This window comes from Mugil cephalus, chromosome 22, assembly GCF_022458985.1.
Source record: "Mugil cephalus isolate CIBA_MC_2020 chromosome 22, CIBA_Mcephalus_1.1, whole genome shotgun sequence".
Lineage (NCBI taxonomy): Eukaryota > Metazoa > Chordata > Actinopteri > Mugiliformes > Mugilidae > Mugil > Mugil cephalus.
This window is the reverse complement of record NC_061791.1, coordinates 6,308,657-6,333,457: the sequence shown is the minus strand read 5'-3', so window position 1 is coordinate 6,333,457 and position 24,801 is coordinate 6,308,657. Positions and strand designations below refer to the sequence as shown.

General features: G+C 41.0%; 1 protein-coding gene and 1 long non-coding RNA gene across 8 annotated transcripts in view; one reads left to right on the top strand and one right to left on the bottom strand.

Moving 5' to 3' along the window:
• Positions 1-445: 445 nt before the first annotated feature.
• LOC125000322 lies at positions 446-17,692 on the top strand. Its single transcript, XR_007111315.1, has 2 exons — positions 446-719; positions 14,431-17,692. It is a non-coding gene; the product is annotated as an uncharacterized LOC125000322 (long non-coding RNA).
• anks1b (ankyrin repeat and sterile alpha motif domain containing 1B) overlaps positions 15,274-24,801 on the bottom strand; it is a 182,566-nt gene continuing 173,038 nt past the window's right edge. For 4 of the 7 annotated variants that reach the window (XM_047575790.1, XM_047575794.1, XM_047575796.1 and 1 more), the window contains 5 exons: positions 23,824-23,910; positions 23,042-23,182; positions 22,779-22,946; positions 17,754-17,845; positions 15,274-16,584 (listed from right to left, as the gene is read on the bottom strand). In XM_047575790.1, coding sequence (XP_047431746.1) covers positions 16,536-16,584; positions 17,754-17,845; positions 22,779-22,946; positions 23,042-23,182; positions 23,824-23,910 — 537 coding nt within the window. In that variant the 3' untranslated portion in view covers positions 15,274-16,535. The remainder of the gene's footprint in view (positions 16,585-17,753; positions 17,846-22,778; positions 22,947-23,041; positions 23,183-23,823; positions 23,911-24,801) is intronic. The other 3 variants (XM_047575793.1, XM_047575791.1, XM_047575792.1) reach the window with 3 other exon arrangements.

Sequence of the window (24,801 nt, the reverse complement as noted above, 5' to 3'; positions counted from 1 at the left end):
AATAAGGTTAAAAAAATACTGTGTGTGTATATATATATATGGTTTGTCTTTCACGATTCCAATTGAGTGGAGGTGATTAATAAATGAAGTAAATGTGTCAAAAATGGGTTGCTTTTTTTAGTAAGTAAAATTAAGCAAAGTAAATTCGTTTCAAACAAAGCAAAGCGTAATACCTAAAGCCATTTATTAAGTAATGTTTCAGTGTATTATTTTTATACACTGTAATTGTTTAATTGATATTAATTAATATTATGTCAGTAAACGATTATGTGTCACTCGTGCACGAACCGGAAGTTATTAGCATAATTGTGACTTCGAGGGCGATCGAGGGATACTCGCAGTGCTGTATTATTTATTTGGTAAAAGTTTGAGAAACAAGTTAAGAAACTTGACTTGAACTATCTTTTATTATTGTAAGAAATTATGAAAGCATAAACTTTAAGCACAACTCGAGGATGAAAACAGCGAAGAAGCGGAACAACGTTGGGTATCCACAACAACCGTTGCTGCTAGCTAAGCTAACGGTTGCTAAGCAATCAACTGATTTGCGAACACCTGGAAGGAGCGCCATCTTTAAGGCGAATTTTTACCAACATGGACGTATTTTTTAAAGCTTCAAGATTAAACTAACACCGCAGTGACTCATGTCGAAGGAAACGTATTCGGTCTTTTGGATTATTCTGCCCAGAGGGAAGTCGAGAATAAACACCTGGTGTAAGGTAAGACGGATAATATGGTTATTTGTTGGTATGCAGTGCAGGTCTTGTTTGGGGTAGTTGCAGACTGCAATGCTGTCTATCCTATCATGGCTGATTAATGTTGAAAAATAATGGTGTATTTTTATGATTAATCAGTTTATTGTTTCTTTGCGTTAGGTTTGTGGTTTATGTAGTTTTTGTTACAATGGCTACAACTCACTAATATCCACTGGTTGTTGGTCCAGGGACCTTTTGTTTTGTGGGTGAGTTGGTGCATGTTGTTTTCTTCGTTATAGATTTTTTTAATTTGTGGAAGCAGACAAATTTATGGAAATTATATAAAATCCAATTAGATATGTGTAAGTGATATAAGTATATGTTTATCTTCCAACATTACTGACATCTACTTCAATTAAATTCATTCAGTGAAAGAAGATGACCAATGCTGATGCACGTTTTTAGGGTTTTACGTTACCTCATGTTTACCCTATACGGGGAAATGTTTGCATGGTTATGCTACAATGTTCTTGTTCTTGAATCCGGTTTTCAGATCTTACAGCTTTTTTTCTGATTTCAGTAGTTACATGACGTATTTTTATTTGGGCTGGGCTGTTATTCAGATGCCTCCATGTAAACATAGTCAGTGTTATAGAAAATATGTATAAAAAAATATTATTTTTCGATTCCATTACACAAATTTTAACCATTATTGGAAACAATACGTTTCACTATTACCTTTTTAGAATAGGCTTTGTGATATATTGGCTTTCTAGTCGGACTGGTGACATGTTCATCTTCTGTGTGACCTCCGTCTATTAATATCTAAGCTGTTCTAGTCCTGCTGCATTCAGAAATATCCTGGAGCCCTCCCTGGTGATGACATCTAAATGGTAGCAGAATATATAACTTCTCACACTGACCTCACATCTCTCATTTACACTATTGGTATTACATTACTGGTTGTCTGGTCTGTTGATGACATGAGGTGTTTGCGTTTACAAAGGCAATGTAATTGAAGTATGCTCTTAACATGTCCCTGTTGCCACGTCTGTCAGTTGTTGCTGGAATCTATTTCTCTGCATGTTCTAGCTGTGATTTACAGTTTTTGTAGTTTTATATTGTTAGCCTAATAGCATAATTGGATAAATCATATTTGAACATTTTCAAAAAACACAAGTTTTAGCAGGCACATTGGTGTTTTTATTGATGTTGGAACATTTTCACAGTGTGTCTGGTTATTGTCATTGTCAATCAGAAAATGCAATTATGCTATTTGGCTAATGATATGTAAATTAGGCCCATGGATTGTTTTCCCCCTTTTACTGCTTTTATAAATGGAATTATCATTAGCAACTTTCCTGAGAAGAGTTTACCATCAAAGTGAGACAGATTAGTACCAAGTAATGTCAGCTAATTAAAAAGATATTTTCCAAATCATTTCCTATTGAACTGAGGTCTGGCCTTTGACTAGACCACTCCAGAACATTCATCTTGTTATCTTTAAACCACATCTGTGTAAATTTTGCTGTATACATCGGGTCATCGTAGTTCTCTTTCAGACTGAATCAGATTGTCGTCTAGGTTTTCTCTATATTTTGCTAGATTAATTTTACACATCCCAGCTACATGATGCTGTCACTATCATGGTTCATAGTGAGGATGATGCATTTGTGGTGATGTATGTATGTATGAACATAGCATCTAGTCTGATATTTTGGTCTCATTTCTTGAAAGAACCTTCTTCCAGTACTCGCTGTACATTCGTAAAGATTAGTGAAGGCTGAACTTAATGATTTAGTTTGAATATCAGGCTAAAACATACCCTAGCTGTCTTTTTCCAAGGTCGTCTTCTCCCTAAAATGTGACTATTATTGTCACCAGCTCCGAATACTTGTGGTAAATCGGTCTATAAATTTAGAATAACAAAGCGCTCCAGTGTGCGCACAACAACCCGTCTGTGTTATCTGGCCCAGACAGCGCGACATCACCTACTTATACCCTGACATTAAACTTGAAACCGTTTGTTGCGGGGTCGTCATTCAGTCATCCTGGTTGCTGCACACCGTCATGGTTGCCAGTCAGATTTGGAAAACCGATGCAGTCATGGTGGCAGACGCGGAGCAGGCATATGACATACTAATGCAACGTTGCCAGCTGTCTGTCTGACTTCAGTGCTTTCTATTTATAAAGTGTCGTTTAGTGGTTGAAGTAAATGATGTGGTGCTGTGTATCCTCGGTAAGGTCTGACATGGATATTTCCTGGATTTGAACGTGGGGATTGTCCCAGATTGAGGGTGCTGGCTCTTATTGGTTGTGGACTGGATGTGTGCCGCATGAAGCGGAAATTATTTAAAGGAGGCTTTGATCGTGTTAAAACTATGTCTAAGCTACGTCGTCTGCCTTTTTAAGCTTTAAAACTAACTTTCCCTTCCTCAGAGTGCACAATTATGTAATAACATCTCTCGTGTGTGTTTTCTGAGCATAAAAACAATAAAATATATTCTCTTGCGCTGCTTGTTTCCTCTGCTTTTGTGTTCATATCCGTCACCACGTGCATTTACATGCCCTGCAGTCTCCACGGGAATGGTGTGAAGTTTAGAAAGTCTGGCTGAGGTGCACGCTAACCTCATTAATTCGCCCCACTCTCTTGCTTAATTAATCTTTGTCTGCTGCTGAAGTAATTACAACTATCTGGCTGTCTGAGAGTCTACTCACTACTGACACCACCTTCCCCTAATAGTTGCAGCAAGACCAGGGTTTCCTCTCTGCAGTCTCTGATGCCTGTCGTACTGCTAAGTGCTAATTCAGATGAGGTTTTGTCCTTGGTCTGTCTGACTTTAATGTCTCAGGAGCTAAAATAAAACTCTGCTGCTGAACAATCTCCCTAAAGTGTTTTGTTGTGTCCCTTTGTGAAATTGCAAAAATGCAGAGTCATAGCCAGAGACTTAGCCACCAACTGTAAACTGCATATCTTTTAAAAAGTAATTTAAAATGTAAAGTTCAGAGGCCTATAGGATTAATTAGTCTCCTTTAGCAGTGCTAACTGTTTAGAGTTGAAGGCTAATGTGAGGCTGATATCTAAACCTTTCAAGTGAGAGGTCCTCAGTCGCTCATGGACTCCCAGGAGGTTTAAAGAGCTTCTGTTTTAAAAAAAATAGAAAAGAAGTGAGCTTCCCTCCGGCTTTCTGTCTGTTGTCTTAGACTTTCATCTTGTTTCTATTCTCTCTCTCGCTGCTCTCTTTCGTCATTAATTTTTTCCCCATATGCTATTTTACAAACTGGTGGCTATGCAGTGTGCAAATGTGCATGTGCATTTTTGGGGTTTGCCAGTCACATACACAGACGCACTCATGCACACAAGTGAGGAATGGAGAATCTAAAAAGACTCACTCGTACGTCGTCAGGAATGGAAGGTGTCAGGAACATCTGAGCGTCAGCTCGTGTACAGAGGATGGGAGAGTATGTGTGACTGTGCGTGTCTGTGGTGCAAACTGAAATGAATGTTTAAGGTCTCATAAATTTGGATTTATTAGGCTGGACTTACTTTCTCTTTATTGTCAATCAATCCAAATCCAAAATGCATAATTTGTCAGACTGTCTTTGATCTGTTTGCCTCTAGTTGTTAAAAAAATTGGGTCATAATTGGATGATTTAATAATGCCCTCCAAAGGGTTGTTGCTCATCACATGACAGTAAGATAAAAATGTAATCAGTTTTATGTCAAACTATTTTATGCAAATGGTGTGTAAATATTTCTGATCCTTTAAACAGATGTACACCTGCCACCACAGCCACTGACTCCATACTATGAGCAACTAAACAAACTCAACGTCAGTATTTGGACTAAGACAGTTATCTATAAATATGTTCTTGGATGGTGGTCAGTGCCTGGGAATCACTGCTGTGTCCTCATCCTTTGGTTTTTTAGACAAGAATTCAACAAAGACTTCCTGAAGCAGACTCTCATGGTTAGCGTGGCTAATGCATTTTGTTGTAAGCAGCTTGTTTATGTGCATATAGACCAATAAAACTAAACAACGTTGATTTCCCATTATCGTCACACACTGCGTGGGTGTAAGCAACATTTTGCTGACAAATAGTACGTCTGCTTTTCCAGTTACAATCAACATAAAGCTTAATTAACAAGGGCTTTGCTAATTAATGACAGAGTAAACAACATCTCCCCAAAATATCCAGAAACGATACATACAGGGTATCCAAAAGTAATTTACAGAACAATGAAATTGTGAAATCCCAGTGTTGTATCTCAGACAAAAGCATCAAATCCTCATATTGAAGAAGATTAAATGAGTGGATGTTTGGTGTTTTGTGCTCGATCAGTTCAGTTCCTTCCATCGATTAAACATTTTGTTGTAGAATATCTTGTTTTATTCAAGCAGAGTCTAAAAAAAAAAAGAAACAGTCTATGATGCAACAATAATTTGACTGTCATATTGTCAATGACTAATCATTTGGGCTCCAATTTAATTATATTTAATGATTTCTTTTCTGACATGATCACATCAACGTCAGCTTAAAAAAAAAATCTATTAGCAATAAGCTAACAACGTTTCCTTATTATTTTATAGTCTACACAAGAACAACATTAAAGGAGGAGCTGCGTGGTTTGGCAAGAGATCGAGCTCTGAATGAACCAGTCACACTGTGAAAGGCCTTAGTGTGTGTGTGTGTGTGTGTGTGTGTGTGTTTGTGTGTGTGTGGACCGTACCTGGTGTCGTGATGCCTGCCAACAACAGCAGCGAGACTGATTACAAGGCTCTGTCAGATGCCAGCTCTCACACACAACTCAACACACACAGACACGCAAGTGTTGTCCATCTGTGTTAGATCTCCCCCGACTACTGGGTCACCACAGTAACATTCCCCTGTGTTTATTTGACCCCGTTTCCCTGTGCACCCCATGTGGATGCGAGTGTGTGTGCGCTCTGTTTTCACTGACCTTGGGCAAACATTGGTTCCTGTTCCTGTCAGCTGTTGGCTCAGCTGCGTGCCACCTTTATTGCTTTCCCTCGTCGAGCCAGAGGGCTCAGAGCCAGAGCTTGTTCCACGTTGGGCCACTTCCCGTTTCTCCTTAACTGCTTCACCTTACTGCACCCATCTGCCCAGATGGTTTGCTCTAATTTAGGAAAGACACACATGGCTACGTCGCAACGAGAACGCTGAGAAATGTCGAGAATGCATTCGTCTGATGTCAGTGTTAGAACTAGTTAGCGTTTGAGTAATGTAGCCGAGACTGAAATGGATCGAGGCCCAGAAAGAGCAGATGCTGTGGTCGCCCGTGTCTCACCTCATCCCGTCGCTCGCCCAGTCAGACCAGCAGCATGCACACTGACACACTACAGGACAAAAGAGGAGGAAGAGGAAGAGATCGCTCACCTCCTCTTCATCCAGCCAAAGAAACGCATCAATGGAATGAAATTACTCACGTCTATCGTAGCGGGATAAAATTCTTCTTTTGGAGAGCAGTAGGAAACCGAGGAGACCCATAACTGCTATTTTATAATGGAAATGTTTTCCTATTCATTCTTGATATAAGATTTCAGCTCAAGAATTTGTTATATTTTATTTATTTTAAGTCATACTGTTGTAGCTAATACATGCTGAATTATGTCATTGCTTTGCTGAAATAAGCTACATATTCTCTCTCTTTCTTTTGCCCATGTGCACTGATTAAGTTTTTACTGAAAAAGACATTTGTCGCTCTCCTCTTTAGCCTGAAGGACGGCAATATTCAAAATATTTTTCAAATTTTAATTGGTCAGATCACACGACAGTTTTAAACTTTTTTTTTCAAAAGCCTCTCTCTACGCAAAGTTTGAAATTCAAAATATATAATGTTGGTCATATCACAATCACCTATAAGTGCTGAAGTGATTTAAGAGATTATGTAGAAAAATAGATTAATCAGTTAAGTTTTTGGAAGTGGACATTTTTGTTTAATGACTTGAGGGTAGAAAATTAAACTGATGCCTGAGGGATGAATTAGCTCTTAAAGGCGGTCATTACTGGAACTTATTTATAGATTTTTTTTTTCTTTCTTTGCAGTTGTTGATGCAGTGAAGTGTTTGTGTCATGCAGTGAATACCGCTAAACAATCATACAAGTATTCAATGCTGGTTTTCAGTCTTTTCCCTTGTGTGCAGAGATTTCTCTTGATTCTCTTAACTTTTTAATATTGTGTAAATATTATGTGGTAGAATGTCCAGACAAACTCCAGTGCATCCCAGTCCTGTGTGGTTAAAGGTTTTTGAGCTTTTCTTCTTTTTTATTAGAGCAGTGGAATATTTATTTTTATTTTATAGGTTTCTGAATTTATTTTTTGGGAACTACATCTTCATCCTGTAAATATTCTGTAATAACTCACCGTCTAGCATCTCTTAAATGACGGCTGCTTCCTTTTCTCACTGTCCCTGGCAGAAGACAGATATATAGTAATGAAAGTATCTATCATTATATCAACTTTTTAATTTGTGTTCATCACCATGGCTTCCTATCATTACCAGACAAATTAAACAGGTCCTATTTTGTTTACATGGCTGCTGAAGCCTCTAATTTGCTGCAAGTGTTAGAGTTGTGGAGCCAGTGTTATGAAAGCAGTGGCATGTATAAATTTATAGAGGTTCATTGTCTTGCTCAAGGGCACTTCAACCAGCCCAGTGAAGATGTGTTCATAAACACTGGAAGCTTCTGCTTACGCAATGTTTTCTGTAACCACTTGACTAGCCTTTAATCACACATTGTACAACAGGCTTTTGAAGCAGACAATCAAACTGTCTTTCCTGACAGCTCATTTGTCCCCCATTGTCCCAGCTGCCTCCTCAGTCACTGTCACCACATGTAGTTCAGCTCAAACGTGTTAAAGAGTTATGACTCGCGGATCGTTCAAACCTTCTCAGGAGCAGTTTTTAGGGATGGAGTTAGTCTTTGCTCCCCACAGATAAACCCTGAGATCACTCTAGAGCTGCAAATACACATTCTATATTTGATTACACAATAAAGTTTTATTGTCTACGCCCAAGACTGGATATTGGTATAGTCTCAGAACGTATGCTTCAATCTGGTTTTGTACCCGTGGACAAGTTAAGCAGAAGCTCTGAAAGCCTCTTATGGCTGGAATATGCATGTGAATCAGTGATCAGATTATAAAGTCCTAAGATGCAATCCTAATATTCTGCAACATGTGTATCTTCTTAGCGAGAGCAAAACTGCTCTTAAAATACAGCTGCAGCATGAATCATCGTAAAGAGCTTTAGTGGGATGTCTGAAAACATCACAAATCTAAATAATGGGCTGTAATGGCTGCAGGTATTATGAAACAACAAAGATGAAGAATTTTATTCCAAAATAAACCAGTAATAGCCTGACTTTAATTATTGATCGATGCCAGATTTGCAGAAATGCACAATTTAGGCATAAATACATGTTTGATTAATCAGTATTTTGTAATAAATTACTTGGCACGGGCGTAAACGGAAACCAGATGAGTGCAGTGATGAATGATATTGAAAGCTAACCACGCCTATAAATGAATATACAGTGGAATAGAGTTACCAACCAATGTACAACGGACCATCAGCAAACAAAGAGTGAGTCTATAAACTGTGGATTAGTCTTTTCGGAATAAGCCTCTTATTGTGAACTTATTGTCTTTGATTTTAATTCTTTTTAAATCACTTCTGTCAATAAAAGACTCACTTACCACCGCTATCAAGGATTTCTTATAAATGTAGTGACAGGCTTTAGTTTTTAGTACACTGAAGGTTTTTTTTTATTTGAATTGTAGACTATGAAACTCCATCACAGTTAACTTTTCAGTGGAGTTGTTCTCTTACATTACTAAAGTTTGAGACAAAACAATGCTTTCTTCTATACGTCATTTTCTGGAGACAGTTTGCGTCTTTCATTTTTCTGGCTTCTCGTCTTCAATCTTGTCTCTCGTACGTTTCAATATCATCGAGAAACAATCTGAGTCACTTTTAACTTGGTTTTGTAAGAAAGCCATTCTTATATTTACTTGTGCCTGGGTACCAGCACCATTTAGCATTAAACACTGGTTGTCCCGAACAATTAGCCCTGTTGCTGCTGCTGAGCTTAAACGAAGGCAGACAGATCTGGAACAGAATGACTGAAACAGCCTGATGAGCCGCGTTGGCTTGTAGTCAGCGTAGCCTCAGGAAGCTCCTGCGTCTGTTTATCTCTTTATCGTTTATTAAAAAAGAAACACTTTGTTTTCTCATTTGTAGCAGTAACAGACAGCAACAAGACTTCACCTTGATTTTGGCTTTGAGGATTGAGAAGAGATGAAAGTGGGTGATGGTTTTCCCTCAGTTAATACCCCAGTTGTTGAAATTTAACCATTTATGTCAACAGATGGCTTCATTGTATTTAATTGCTCTGCTCCGCGGTGCACCACTCTGTCTGTCTGTTCAAGCTTGCACATGAAAGATGCTCTTTTAATAGAACGTCTTCATGTGTCAGAGAGTCTGAGTGTACAGGACACGCTGCTTTGAAGTTCTCTGTTTTTTACTAACATTAATTTAGAGCTGCTATAGAAGTGGATGAGCATTTTATTGGTCAATGGTGTGAAAGTGCTTCAGTGGTCACCTCTGTGAAAACTGTAGAAGCTTATAATAAATTCCGGTCTCATGTCAAGAGCCTCTTCATAATCAACTCCCTCTCTTGTATCTAGTGTGAAACCATATTTAAGCAGAAATTGAATTGTTTGTTGGTTCCAAGGGGAGATACCAGTATATATTTACCACCTCCTCCTGGACACTAGTTTATCTGTCCAACTAGATCTTATGTCAAGTGTTTCCTCATGACAACAAGTCAACACGTGACTCCAGGACGTCAGATGATTTCATTTGCCAGTGCACACAGTGCATGGATTTCCTCTACTTTCACTCCCTATGCTCAGATAAACTAATCCAGAGCCTTTATGACACAGCAAATCTGCTTTAAACCAGCTGAACCTGTCAACCTGATTGGTTTAACTGTGTGGTGTCAGGAGCTGGTGTAGATGGGCTTGTACAATAAGTGTTCATATATGTTTTTTTTCTTGTCTTATTTTATCCATGTGTGAATTAGCATGATGAGATTTGTTCAAGTGCTGTAATGGGATTAGACAGAGACACTGGTCACAGCTCTGGATTGAGTTGTGAATCATTGTGCATGCATAGATAACTTGTGGGGGGAGTGGAACATCCAGATCATCTAGATAGGGCCCTGGTTTAGTTAACCTGAAGTAACTCTCTAGTCCCCAGTCACCTCCTGCTTTAGCTCTGTATGATAGGAGGATAAATTCCTACTTTCTGTCTCTTGATTGTGGCTCTCTTCTTTGTTAGAATCACTCCTCCACAGCTTCCGATTTGTTTAAAAATGTGTGACAAAATCATCTAAAGCCCCGATGAAGCTCCAGCAGTCTTTCATTTAACTGGGTAGGGCTGCTATTTGGATTTCCTTCTCCACTTGGTGATTAAAGAGGAAAAACGAGCGGCTTCGTAAAATGTGCAGCCTAAGCCTCAACTCGTCTTCCCTCCCGCATTAACACCTGATCTCCTGTTTTCTTAAGTCGTCATTTCTTTAAAGATACGTTTGTGATCTCTGCGTTTGTGATTTTTTTTTTGTGTACCAGAAGGGTGACATAAGCAGCTTTCTGTGACGGCTCGGCGTCGCCACTGTCATGTAGCTTAACTGCTTGGAGATGGTTTGCTAAGAGCCGGCTGCATCGTACCAGCTTTAGGTGTCTTGAGAGCAGACATCAAAGTGGGCTCAGAGACGCTGGCCGGGACGTTGGTGAGAGCCTGTCAGCTCTTATCGCACTCATGCCAGTTGGAGTTTTTGTGTTCTCCAGCGTAGATGTCCCACATGATCTAACAAACCCCCCACCTTATATGAAACACTTCCGCTCTGCATTCAGTTATGTAAAATGCTTCCTCGGAGCCTTTGGCAGCGCTTTCAATTTTCATCTTGCTGTAGCATTTGACCTACATGCTTATGCTCTGTCCATTTGACGTAGCAGTGACAGATGATGTAGATTCTGTTTGATGCCGGCTTTATGCTACCAAATGTAAACATTCTTCGAATACACGTATTAAGTGTTTCTGACAAGTTGACACTTTCGTAGTGGGTGACGATGCCTCTTACAGTTATGCATATGCAGTTTAGAGGTTGTTCTCTGTAGCCATGATTTACAGATGTTCCCCATCAGGGTATTGACAGATTCTATCTATCAGTACTGAGGCTGTACAGGGAAACCTCTAGTCCCTACTCAATTACTGCACTGCGTACAACTCAGAGAGGCCACAACGTATTTGTCAATAGTGATAAAAGGCATTGTTATTTAATGTTTGCCTACTGTGAGTAGGAACAAAGAGATTTTATCTTTAGATATTTACCTGGAGTAGAAGTATGCAAAGAAGCACTGTGCAGGAGAATGGTGACAGATTCTTCCCAGCCACTATATTTGTATCTAGGAGTTTAAAAATTTCAATGAAACGATGAAATATGGGCCGTTCTTTCTCTATATACGATCAAATACGTAAGGATTTGTGACTAAGAAACGTACCGAGCTCCGACTTCTGTGTTGTTTCTTTGTCTGTTGTGAGTACTTGAGTGTTCCTGTGTCGGATGGAGAAAGGTTGCACATCACAAGCATCTCATCTCATCTCAGGAGGGTGCCTATCTGTGTTTACTGTTTGTGGCAGCGGCGCTTTATTTCTTTATCGCCTGTCTCCATGTTGGTCTCTTTCTGTTTATTATGATAATGTGAGTGCTGTTGTAGAACATTTGCAAAAAAAAGGGTGTTTTGTGCTCGTCTTTTACCAAATGCAGCAAGTTGTGTTTATGTAAAATAGTTTCTCAGAGCAGATCTTAATCCTGTTTCCTGTCCTTGTTTGTGTATTAGAGGCATATAACAGAGGATGTGTGTGTGCGCATTGGATAAACAGTGTGGATCTGAATGTAAATGTGACAACGCACCTTCATTTCCCCCTCATTTTTACTTTTCTGTGGCGCTGTGGTTGAGGCTGACTGCATTAAGTGAAAGTCAGATTTAATTATGATTGTTACATGAGCAGTTTGTCTATAGTCGTCTCATTTAGTTAGTAGCCGTGGGCAGTACACACCATCTGCATCTCTGGCCGTGTCCCACCGTCTGACACAGACACCGAAACAAAGCATCCACTCTTCCTATTTTACACTTCACTGCAGACAGTAGAAATCGTCGGTGTCTGTTAACCAACAAAACCAACCTGCCATTATTAGTCATTTTCTTTGCACGGGACGAAAACCTGCAGTGCTCATCTTCCTGCCTGCTTTCATTATCCTGTCCTCATTGTTCAGTTAAGTCCTGCGTCACCACCTCTGCCAGGACCAGAAATAAAATGGAGCTGCTGGAGATTTGGGAAGAGCCTAAAAACAGCAGCCTCTGCACCACTTTCTCCACCACTGCTCTAATCTCCCAGAAATAATATCTTGAACTGACTCCCACTCTGCTCCCTGCAGTGGTCTGCTCTTCATAAAACAATAAAATGCATTGTCAGTTTTCAACAGAATGCACCAAATTGCAGAATGGCAGTAAATCTCCTGCAAACCAATACGCTGCAGCCTCCAGCCTCAGAAAACAGCCCAGTGGTTTCTAGTGCAGATTGCAACTGTCCAACCTGCAAACAGATTGCGAGCCCTTTTGTTCTGTGGTTTATAGCTCATGACAAATGCTTGTTCAGCCTTTCAGAGGCTCACTGTAAATGTCAGTCCTCTGTAATTTAATGGACATTCAACTGCACCTCATCCCTACTTCCACACGTCTGTTTTTTTTTTTTTTTTTTCATCCACAAAACAATGATTGTGTAAATCATGCAATAACAGCAGGGTTGCTGTAGAAAGGTCGACGTATACAGCGTATATTTGTAGAGCAGAGCATTGTTTAATTAAACTGCATTTCCAAGCCAGCATAGACATTTATATAGGGTTTAAATGTGTTTTCTTCAACAGCACCCAGTCTGATTCTCAAATTTGAATCCTTTCAAATCCCTCATTAATTCTAATTAAGTTCGGCTTCTAATGTTTGGAGATGCATAAGCTGGAAATAATTAAAAGCACAACAATCTGGCATTTAGTCATTTTTGGTGTAATTTATCACAACCTGTAGCTGTATCCTCAAAAAGAGGCAGCATAAAACATGAAACATTTAAATATGGATCTGACATGTTTTGTTTCCTTACGCAAAACTATTCAGTTGACAAAGCTAAATAAATTTGATATGAAACATATAGTGTTAACTTAAAGACAGAGACAAACGTACACGTATTAGAGTAATGTTACTTTCCCTTGTCGTCAGTGATCTGTGGCTGACGACTGAAATTTAAATTTAATTCAGTATAAATAAATAAATAATAAAGCTGCTGCAGCACCTGGACCATATGAACAGCACCCATTCACTAAAAGACACACCTACCTTCTCAACTGTGGACCTTTTCAAAGCTGTAATTTGTTGGTCAATTCCTGGCGGGCCCTGTGGTGAGAACAGCCAGAGGGCCTCCAGCTCCCACACCCTGCCAACCTCTTCATGTTTGTTTAATTAAATCCCTCATTGCCAAAATTTGTTCAACAGTTTTTTTTTGTTTTTTTTTTTATTGCGTTTACTACTCAGTTGGCTTATGTTTGCCACAGACTGATTAAATGTTAATGAAGTTTAAATATTTCACTCGTTCATAGAAGGACAAGTTAACACGAGTGGCACATTTCATTTTTGTGTGTGTTCTGAAAGTCGTACCTTACTAAAATAAACTGCGTGTTCCTCTTTAGGTGCAGAATGAAGTGATGAGCACAAAACTTAATATCTGACTCGGGGCCCGTGACAGAAAGACACAAGCTCTATGCCTCCAATTCAGAGCTCGGAAAACCAGAAAAATGCAAATGAAGCGCACTTACTCAGCTGAGAAATTAATGTAATGAGGAAACAGGACGTGTAAAGGTGACTTTGGAAAATGTAGTTTATTATTCATATGCATAGACTAGTTGATCGTCGTGGTTTCATACTGTGGACGTCACACTGCTCAACACGCAGCAGCAGGGATGGTTTGCGTCTTTATTTGTTGTGTTTTTTGTACATAGAGACATGTGGGTCAGGTTATTTGAAGATGTGGTCACCATGGAAACTGTGCGTCTGTGCGGTAGTCTGAAGGCCATTGAAGTTAGATGATGGACTTGATGAGAAGGCTACAAACTGCTGACCCTGTAGTGACCTGTAGTTCAACACCCATCGGTTGTGAGCATTTCTTGATATCAAACGCGTTCTCTTTCGTTCTTATTTGTGTCTTTACGGTAAACAATACAACTTGGCCAGTTTCCAAATCATCTCGACATCTTCCCTCCAGTGGTTTCACAATAATTTTCACTTCCATTTGTGCGTCACTAATGACTTTCACATGGCTGCCCTGAGACCTCGCTCAACTTGAAGGTGTGAATCACCCACAAGGGCTTAATGTGAGGGAACGTTAGTGGAAGCAAATATGCAATCAATATTTCTACTGATGTGTGTTCCTGGCAGGAAGCCTAAAAACTATCTGAAAGCAGCTTCGGCCTTTGACGATGTCTTTGTTGTCCTGCAAGGTCTGCTCAGGAGTCAATGCACAGAACAGCTTATGTTATCGATGATAATGATTTGGAGTCTGTGGACGATGAATAACCATCCTGTCTCTGTTTTAAGGTGCTGCTTCACAGGAGGACAAGCTCTGAAGATGCTGACATGATGGTCTGAAACGACATGAGGTATGTGACACTACGTACAACATCACTGGTGGAAGGTTACGTCAATGGATTTGGTAGCATTGTCATTTTTAGGTGACAATCTGTGACTTAGAACTATTTAAAAGATGTTTATTTTCTCAGTTTGGGCTATCCTCTCGGTAAAGGGGGATCCCACACACCCAGTTCTTTGGGTTTGTTTACATGGACGCTCTCTGTATTCCAATTATAAACAATTATCAGTAAAAATGCCTCATTTAACCACCTGAATCAAAGCAGACAAGTGTTCTATCTGATTGAAAGCGTTGGTGTAAATCTTTGATAATCCTTCAATAGGAAAATGTTAGTGCTTAACAACCATGTAATCACAATCTGATTGTTTTTCTCTGGTAGGAATAAATCCATTCTTTCTGCACATGTTTGCCCCACAGGGGGTAAACATTGACTGATTTGGCAACTTTCTTGGAGGGATATAAACATGGAGGTAACAGGATTATTTGTTCAATCAAGCGGCAGAGAAGTGATTTTCTGATTGATTTTTTTTTGAGTCCAGTTACGTTGACATTGTCCATGTAAACTTAGCCATAACTGAGGTCCTGAAAAAACAGCAGCATTTAGGTATTTGAAACAAGCCCCCAATATTCTGACCAGACTCTGGTTCTACCAACATTCTTGTTTCAGCTGAACTTTTGGTTTGTTGTTGCTCTTAGACTTTGACCATCAAGACACGATGGCTGTAACTCCAAAACTAGGTGTGGTGGAATACAAAAAAAGGCAATAACTCACGACAATTTATTCTCATAAATATGGTTGTACAAGTCATATTTTATTTCATGTGCTTTACAAGGATATAAATAATGGCCAAAATTACAAAAATCAGTGTGCTGGAAGCCCAAGCCTATGTACATTAGTTGGTCAGCAGTGATGTCACCAAATAATCCATGTTAATTTTCACTTAAAATACAATCTCTACAACCTACCACTTCTTTTTAAATTTCCAACCTTTATCTTGGTACCTTGTTTCCAGTGCCATTTCCTGCAAATCCTTTATTCTTTTCTCTTTTACATTACATGTATGAACAATGAATTGGCAAAATATCTATGTACATTTTATAATTGGACAATGTCTCATCCAAATAATACAGTAATACTGCGTTTAAAATAGTACATCTGCTAGATAAGAGTAGAGCCCCATGAGAACTGATGGAGGGTTGACCTGACCTAAGAGTTAGCGAGCCACCTGCAACATTCACTCTAGTTTTTTTCTTCTTTTTTTAAAGGATTGCCCGAGGTTTTCATCTCAGCATATCATAGAAAAATAATGTAACATTAAGACAACAGTAGACAAGAATTGCACAAGAATAATCATAATCATCATGGTAATATAATACTCTCATATTAAACATTAAAATGTCGGGCAATACGAATAGAATACTCTTTTTTCTTTTATTTATTTTTTTTAAAACGCTAGATGCTATTTTGTTCACATAGGTTCATCATCCGTTAAGAGACACCTGTTGCATCTTGAGCGTGTTGCAGCTAGTCCAATCACATTTACACGCTTGTGCATATATCGCTGTATTATTTTCTGACGTTAAAGGAAAATAAAAAGAACCAAAAGAGCCAGCCAGACATCCTGGAACCCATGCCAACACAGACACATGCCCAATGGTGCCTTCAGTGAGCCCACTGCCTGTTGCCAACAGATGCCCTGAAACCACACTTAACGTCTCCATGGAGATGCTGACCTCCCAAAAGTCATGCCTGCCTTGGGCGCATAAAACACATGTAGTTGCAGAAAGTTGAGGCTGCTTTCAAATAAGAGTACATTCAGAGCAGACGGTCGTCTGTCAAGATGCAGTCCTGTTAGTGTGTGTGTTTTAGGAAATGTCTATTGGTCCATTGTTTACTGTGTCAAGCATCATGTGGATGAATGTTAAAATTGTGTAGTCAACCTTAAACACTGGAGTAGCATCCATATTTGTAGTCCTTTTGAAAAGTGAGCAACAGGGTCCTTTGTAGTCCTTTTTGCATTGTATGTGTGACAAGGTCCATGTTTAGGGCTGGCTACATTCTTTGCATTCCACAGTAATAGACATGAGCGTCCGGCATTGCCCTGCAAATGAGATGACATCACTTATCGAGAGAGCCCTCACACCCCGCCTCTCCACCGGCCCCCCTGCTCAGCAAATCCAAAATGGCCACCATGCGTCTCACAAGCCACATGCTAACGTACAAGATTATTTTTATTTTTTTTCCCCCCCAAAATAAAATGAAGTTTACGGGCTGGGAAAAAAACTCCACATGACTAAAATAATTCTGAACATATGACACAAACATGTGCTGAGAAAAGGTGGTAGAAAAATCAAAAAACTCATCTAAGTCTTCCTGTGTCACAGGTCATGTTTAAAATATAGTTTGTCAAAGAAATTCACAGGTTTGTTAGTATCTCCAAAAAAATAATCTGATATAAAGAATCAAAAGGTGAAATACATTCTAGTAGCCTGCTGGATGAACCAGTTTGAGTCAAAGTTAGACTATGCTACATCACCTCTCCTGTGACTCAGCTCTCCTCTTTGATTAAAAAATGTTTAAAAAGTCTGAACTTTCCTCCTGTTGTCGTGTTTAGACAACATCCCTCCTCTTTGTCAGCTCCCAGACCGGGCTTAACAGACAGCTAAAACACTGTTACGGCTCTTAGCAGTATTTAAATCATTCAAGTTGTCAGGGGCAGTTGGACGGAGGGGCTGAACGGAGGAGAAAAGCGAGGGATGGAGGCAGCTGGAGGAGAAGATAAGGAGAGAGACGAAGCAAATGGTTGCACCCATCAACGGGAAGAATAAAAAAAAAAAAAAAAGAAGCTGGAACAGAACAACCGACTGGTTGACTGCTGACTGACCGACAAACAGGAAGTGGAAAAACAGCTGACCATTCCCCCTACAGGTGGAGACAGAGAAGTGCACCACAGCCCTGGGTTCAAAGGTCATGCGCCAGCCCTGCAGGCAGGAGGATGAGGCCCAGGCCAAAGAGGGGGAGAGCAGAAACAAAAGAGAGAAGAAGAGACAACGCAGCGCCAAACGTCATCATGCAGTGGACAGGCTCGGCTAACGGGGGCGGGGCGAGATGTTTTGTTTTTTATTTTTCAGCCGGTGAGGTGACGCGGCGCCGTGCGTCGCTCGTGCCCAACTCCGGGGCGGGGCCCCGATACAGGGAAACCTCTGAAAGGCACACACACACACAGGAGTGGACAAGGCGGGTGTATGTTAGAAAATAGTGGTCTCGTACTTGGTGTTGACTCCTCTCTTGGCCTCCTGACCTGGCTCCACAATCCACGGCACGTTGGCGTGGCCCTTCTGGTCCATGGACGGCTGCTCCATCTGTAGCAGGGAGAGAGGGAGGGGAGGCCAAGATTCAAACACATGAAGAGAAGCAAAGAGGAAGTAGCAGGAGAAAAAAAGAGGCAATTTTGAAAATATGCATGTTATTGTATTGGTTTTCAGTAAGGGCAATTTCCACACACAGTTTGGTCATAATTCAAAAGTAAAAAGTCAGAGTAGAATGAATGGATGCAGGTGGAGCATCTGCTTCTTAAAGAGGAATGAGACGGGTATAAAAACTGAAATGTGAGGTGATGGAAGAACAGAGAACATAGCCACAACTATTCATTTCTGAATGCAGAGTTGTCCTGTAGGGTTTCTGCCTCCCCCTGTATCTCAGTGACTGTAAGAGTAGCTGCATTTCTGTAGTTTTCCCAGTAAAGGAATTAAGAACATATATAAAATATATCTTTCTAATTCTCTTAAAAAATATTGACTTCTTCAGGTGTGTCAGTATTATTGGAGTAAACAGAGTTAATCTCAGCGTTCTGCAGTGCTCCAACAAAGCCATGTTTCTCTTATCTTCTCTCAACACACTGCTACCGCAACAATAGGAAAACTAAGTTTAATATTAATCCACTTCTCTATCCTCTACTTCATACACACACACGCTCAGGCAGCCACAGCAAGACCTTATAATCCTGTTTTGGGGTTATAGGATAAAAGACAAACACACGCCACAACACCATCATGCTCAGCTAGGATCAGATTCATGAACCATGAAGACACTGAATGAACTATGTCTGCCTTCAAAATATGGTTTATATCAACACCTTTTTTTTTTTTTTTTTTTTTATTTTGGATTTTCTGCAGGGTTGGAAAATAAGAACCTGAAGTGACGCTGCAGGAGATCTAACAGGGAGAAAGAGCTCAGTCCAGACAACAAAGGCTGATGGAAAGAGGTGAGATGGCGGGACAATAAGATGGACCAGCTAATGACTTTCAGATGGTCAGAGCAGACAAAACTAATGCAGCCTTCAATTGGGTCATGTTAACAGTCAGTGCGTTTACATGCACATGAAAGCCGGTTGTAGAAGAAGAAGAGGAAAGGATCCGCTAGAAGAACCGTCTGAGGGATAGCGCGGATCTTAACTGCACCAGAAGTAGCGCGAACATTACGTACGAGATTAAAAAATGTAGTATTATCCGTCTGGTTGTTGTTTGAAATGCTGGTCCACCGCATGAACGACTCTAGTTTATTATATCATGTAATAGGTCAACCGGAAATCGGGCCGTATTAACGTGGTATTATCCCGCTGAAAATACACGTATCGCCACCTAGTGTGGAGGAGGAGAACAGTTATTCGATTTTCTTACGCTGCATGTAAACTGGGACAAGGACTGTAGTGAGAAAGTCGAATTTTGAGCATAGCTCGATTAAGCTCTGAATGTAAACGCACTGAGTGTTCACCAAATAAGTCCACACAAACTGCCCCTTCCTGTGGCATTTAAAACTTCTTTCTCCGTGTCACGACCACAAGCTCACAAGTTTCAGCTGAAGGCAGCATCAGACCCTGAAGGAAGTCATCTACAGGTCCATGTCCATAATGGGAGTTTCACATGTGAGTTTAGCCGTTGTTTACACCACTCTCTCCACGCTCGACCTCACACCGCGGTGCTTTCTAGGGAAGTTGCTCCGTAACTTCCCTAAGGCTTAATAATTTATTTTCTCATTCTGATTTGGCTCTGCAAACCATCAAACTACAGCCAACTCAGTGATCCAAACTGATGCAAAACATGCTCTAATGCACTTAGCACATTTGAATAATTTCTTGGCAGGCTGAGTATTCTGAAGCCTTCCTTCGATGAACCTTTAAATATTCCGCAGCCTCGTGCTCAAGGATGAGGATGTGGATGGAGGTGGTAGAGACTAGGTCAGAAATTAAGATCCTCCAAACATTCAGTGAGTGAACTAATGGATCACAGTGGTTGTTAAGCATCTTTATAAACATTTAGCTGATTTGAAGTATTGGTCATTGATTTAAACACTCCATTAATTTACCATCTCAAATGTCCCATTTATGAGGGGCCAGTGAATCCCATTAAGGGGCTGAAGCTGTACAGTGGGGCACATAAAACCTGACTGAAGCATTAAAGTCAAGCTCTGCATCCAGCTTTATATTAGCCATAAAGAAATGAGGTGGGCGGCTTTGCAAGACTGTTTGTAGACTCCTTTACTAGCGGTGCTGCCGAATGATATGGAGACAGGAACAAAAACACTCACTGCAAACAGAACACACAAGGATGCAGAGTCGGGTGAATAAGAGACAGAAGGAAATGGAAGCACTTACAGACGGCGCTTTCTCCTGGACTAAAAGAAAAAAACATGTGGAAGTAAAGGATAAGAGAAGGAAAAGCGTGGAAGACCTGTGACTGAGCTTTGTGAGGAAGATGGAAGAGTCGAGGGGGAGGAAGAGGAGGGTGGAGAGGAGGCCGGTGAGGGGTGTAAATGTGGCCCAGTGACCAGCGGCTGGAGGGGGGCATGATGACCTACAGGGGCAGAGGTCATATAAAGGTCAAAGCGGGCCTCGCTCTGCAACACCGGAGAAAAAAGCAGCAAGGCAGCAAGGCAGAACCACAGCGGTGACAGAGCAGCTGCATGGCAACAGGGAAAGGCAACACCACTCCAAAAAACCAAAGCAAAAACCATGGCAACAACATGGCAGCAAAGTCATCGCCGTGGCAACAGCGTGGGACAGCAGAATCACTGCAATACAGCACAACTCGAGTTGGAAAAAGCAACGTTACACCACATTTATATAGCAGCTCCTGCATGGCAACAACACTCACTGATATGGCACAGCAACCGAAAAAAAGAAAACATCACTCTGAAAATATGCCTTAACAAGCCGTTACTTTCTCCATGTCTATGAAAAATTCTGCCCACGAGGGGAGATAACTTTTAATGAAGTTTCAGTTCTTAGGCTTGAAAGAATAACGTGTAAACATTGTCTCCTAGCCCACCCAACGAACTAAATCTCCTGCTTGGAAACAAGCTATTTTCACACTGCTGGCAGGCTGTTACACTCGCTTTAAGAAGCACAAGTCACTCGCATTTCAATGCCACTTTACAGCTACTCTCAGATTGCAGCATCACGCCAGTTCTTATCATAGACAACAGTCATATCAGACTCACTCACCCTTATATTGACAAGTTAAGTGGATATGGAGGGAGATTTATAATCACATGTGCTCACATAATGTACACAACAGAGAGCAGAAACAAAGCAGCTGTACTTTAAAGTACCGGGGCTTGAGAGGTGCTGCAGGATGGAGAATATGGCTGGCGGGTGGCAGGAATATTAAGTGAATTCTGCAGTATCTTTGCCCGGCTGCACACCACAAGCCGTTAACTACATCACACACACACATACAGTGTGGAGGAAAAAAAAAAGCAATTAATGGTTAAGGTAATGGTCGCCGACTCAGCAGATTGCGTGTACACATGCCATCGTCCATCATCTGCGTAGGCACCGAACCGCACGTAAAAAAATACGTGCACGCGTTCTCCTTTTCTATCTTTTCTCCCGCTCTCACGCCGTCTTTCCTCGCCATCTCACATCTCACGCTAACTTTAGAAAGTGGGACCATTCCTCTGAAGCCACTGTTCTCCTCCATCACCGTCGCTTTCCTCCATGACTCACAGTATGTTAAATCTGGTCCAGGCGCGCTGTTATAGCAGCCGCCGTAACTCTACACCGGCTCCTTTAGACACACACATGTGCTGCTGTGCCAGCCGGTGTGTCGGCGGAGGAGACTGGGTTAGTGAGACTATTTTAAAGACGCCGGGGGTTAATGGAAGTATGACAGGTTTACTGAGAGACTTTGTGACGCTGTGCTTGGAGACGCACATTTACACTTATATATACACACACACAAATTCATACATGTGGGACACTTGTATCTAATATCACAAAGCTAGGGCTGGGCATCGACGGCAATACTTCAGTCATACCAGCTGAAACTAGACACCGTGTTTACGAGCAATAGAAGTGTGATGGAGCAATATTCCTATGGGTGAAGAAGAAGACTGAAAGGTTTGTGTAGGGTCGGTGGCTTAGTAACGTAACGTCACAAATGGGGTTAAAGACAACAGAGGAAGAAGCACAGCTAGCATCTGTCGCTGCTTTCAGATGGAACTCGTGAACTTGTGGTTACGAGTAAATTGAGGCCACTGGGAATGAGTATTTTCTTCAAATAGATTATAAAATGACTAAATTACAACATATTACACAACTTGTGAACTTTCCACAGGTTGCTATTTGATGGCAGGAATTTAAGCCGTGGGGTTACAACAACCATTTCCTCATACAATCCTGCAGACTGCAGCTTTGTGATGAGGGTTTGACGGACTTAAATGTCACTAAATTCATTCTCCGTGCTTCAGAATGTGACAGTCCTCCACATGAGTATTCTTCATCATCATCATCTTACACACACACACCCAGAGTGAGCACGCAGCCCTCCCTGGAGCCCTATGCAAACAGGCCTCATCAATCAGCCAAGTGCCTAAGAGACTGTGGGGACAGAAGACCGAACGGACGCTTAACAGATCAAACGTCCACATGCACCTCTGCAACTTCGTCCACACACACAAAACACGAGCGGTTCAGGATAATGCTACTAAACCAAACTAAGACATGAAAATGCTGTTAATGGGCTAATGAGGGGACGAACAGATGGACGATGAAAATGTTAATGTGATGCTGGTTAGGAATTGAATAGAAGCAAATACAAATGGAGGTAAATAGTTGAAAGGTTATGAGGAAGTGAAAATCCATCCCAAAAGATAAAATCTTTCAAGAGAAGTAAAGTTACATTTGAAAAGATAATCCTAACCATCAAAAACATCAGGAGTTGCTAATGTGTGGTTTCAGTTCGGGATGGATTTTCTTTTCAGACCTTATTGTGGCTGCGTGACAGGGGCGCTTACAGATTTGCGGATGTTGACCCGAGGCTTGGGGACGGGTTTGCCGGGCTTGCTGTCAAAGCTCTCGGGCAGCGTGGATGATCCGTGGCCACTCTTCCTGGCCTGGAGGGCCAGCTGGTAGGCCACCTCGAAGGCCTGGCCCAGTGTCAGGATGATCTCATAGGCCAAGTTCTGAGGAGACAAAAGCAAAGAGGTGTGAGGGAGACAAGGTCATATTACATACGCAGTGAGTCTCATAGTGAAGTAGAAGCAGAGCGAGTACTGACCACATCAAACGCGGTGAACACATGGCAGTAGTGGTGACTGGACTTGAGGTCTTTGGTGATGTAGGCAAATGTAGACAGATCCTCTGGATCCTGAGCCGCACAGGAGATGTTACGAATCTCATGTTCTGCTATGATGTTCTGCTGAAACAGGAACACGAGAAAAAAGCGAATATAAAGCAGGGGCTGACAATCTCATTTATTTATTTATTTTATTCCCAGACCATAATCTCTGCAGCACACTTATGGTTTGAGAGCTTTCTGGAGTTACTGAGTTGGAAGTTGTCCTCTGGTGATGTCGCTGGAGAACACTCTTTGTGTTGTGGTAATTAAAACACATCTCAGTGCTGTGAATTATAGAACATCAAAGCCCGAAAAGAAAGTTTTAGTTGGAGCTCACATCAGGGAAATGTTAGGGGAAGTTGCTTTGTGCTAAAAGTAGAAAATAAGAAGTTTTTTCTTTTCTTTTTTTTTTGGAATAACACTATAGTCATACTGTTCCATAAATACAAACTGGGTTGTTAAGAAACAATATTATTTTTTTGGGAGTTGTCGGTTGACACTGCTGGTCTATTTCCTTCTACCTGCATTGTCTTGGTTTTCTCTCTTTTAAATGAGCAGAGCTGCAGCACAAAGCAGAGATCAGGGCTGTGATGTCATCCAGTCTTGACACCTCTGAATGTCGCTCATGCTCATGTTCAAACGTCTGACCTTTCATGTGTTATTTGCAGTAGGCGTCGCAGGAAGTGCTGTGTGTGTGTGTGTGTGTGTGTGTGTGTGTGTACCTTATTTGTGGCATCAATGAACTTCACTCCTTTGTAGGACACAGAGAGCACGATGGTCGGCACTTTCTTCATCTGTTCTGTCGACTTCTTGGAGCGCACAAAAAAAACAAAGGTAGAGAGAAAGGACAGAGGCAGCAATGACTTTTGAGGCAACTCATAAAAAAAGAACAGGAAACTTGGAAATTAGAATTAATCCCACATTTACAGATATTGCTTGGTATAGATTTATAGATGTCTGAGAGGCTGCATTGGGTCCACAGCCACATGAGAAAAATTATCTCAGTGAAAACAGAACTAGGACAAACGAAAGCCTGAGATAAATTAGCCAATCCAACAATGTGTTGATACCTTCCACCTCAATTACCAGAATCAGGTGCAGTCATCTCCAAAGGTTAAAGGCTGTTTGCAATCTAATAAAAAACATTTCTAACCCCAGTAGACCATAGCGATGCAAATTCAACAAGTCTATCCAGCTCCTATATAATATCTCTCCTCACTCCTTTTAATCACATACCTATACTGAAGTCATTATGCAGCGAGACTCTGTGGAGAATTGTGTGATTGTCAGCAATGTCAGCATTATCCTCTGAGCTGCCAACCTGCCTAACAGAGCCTTAATATATTCAAAGACATAGTCTACCAGTCAAAAGTTTGGACTCATTCAATTCAATGAAAAAGTGTCTCCAAACTTGACAAAATTTATTTATTTTTTCTGTATTATCTATGTCATTTCGTGTCTTTCCTCCTCTCTCCATCCATATTCCTTTCGCAGTCCGTCCTCTATCCGTCCTCATCCACTCTACTGCCTGCTCTCCTCTCCATGTCTGTTTGTTGCCTCTGTTCTGTTCTTCCCTTCGCGCTTGCAGCGTGTTACTGCCGCAGTTCAACCCTGTCAGGATCAGGTAGTGCTGAAAAGCTGACAAAGACCGCTCTACTTGGCTTCACTGTCAGACACAGAGCTCGGCTGTGGAGCAGGAA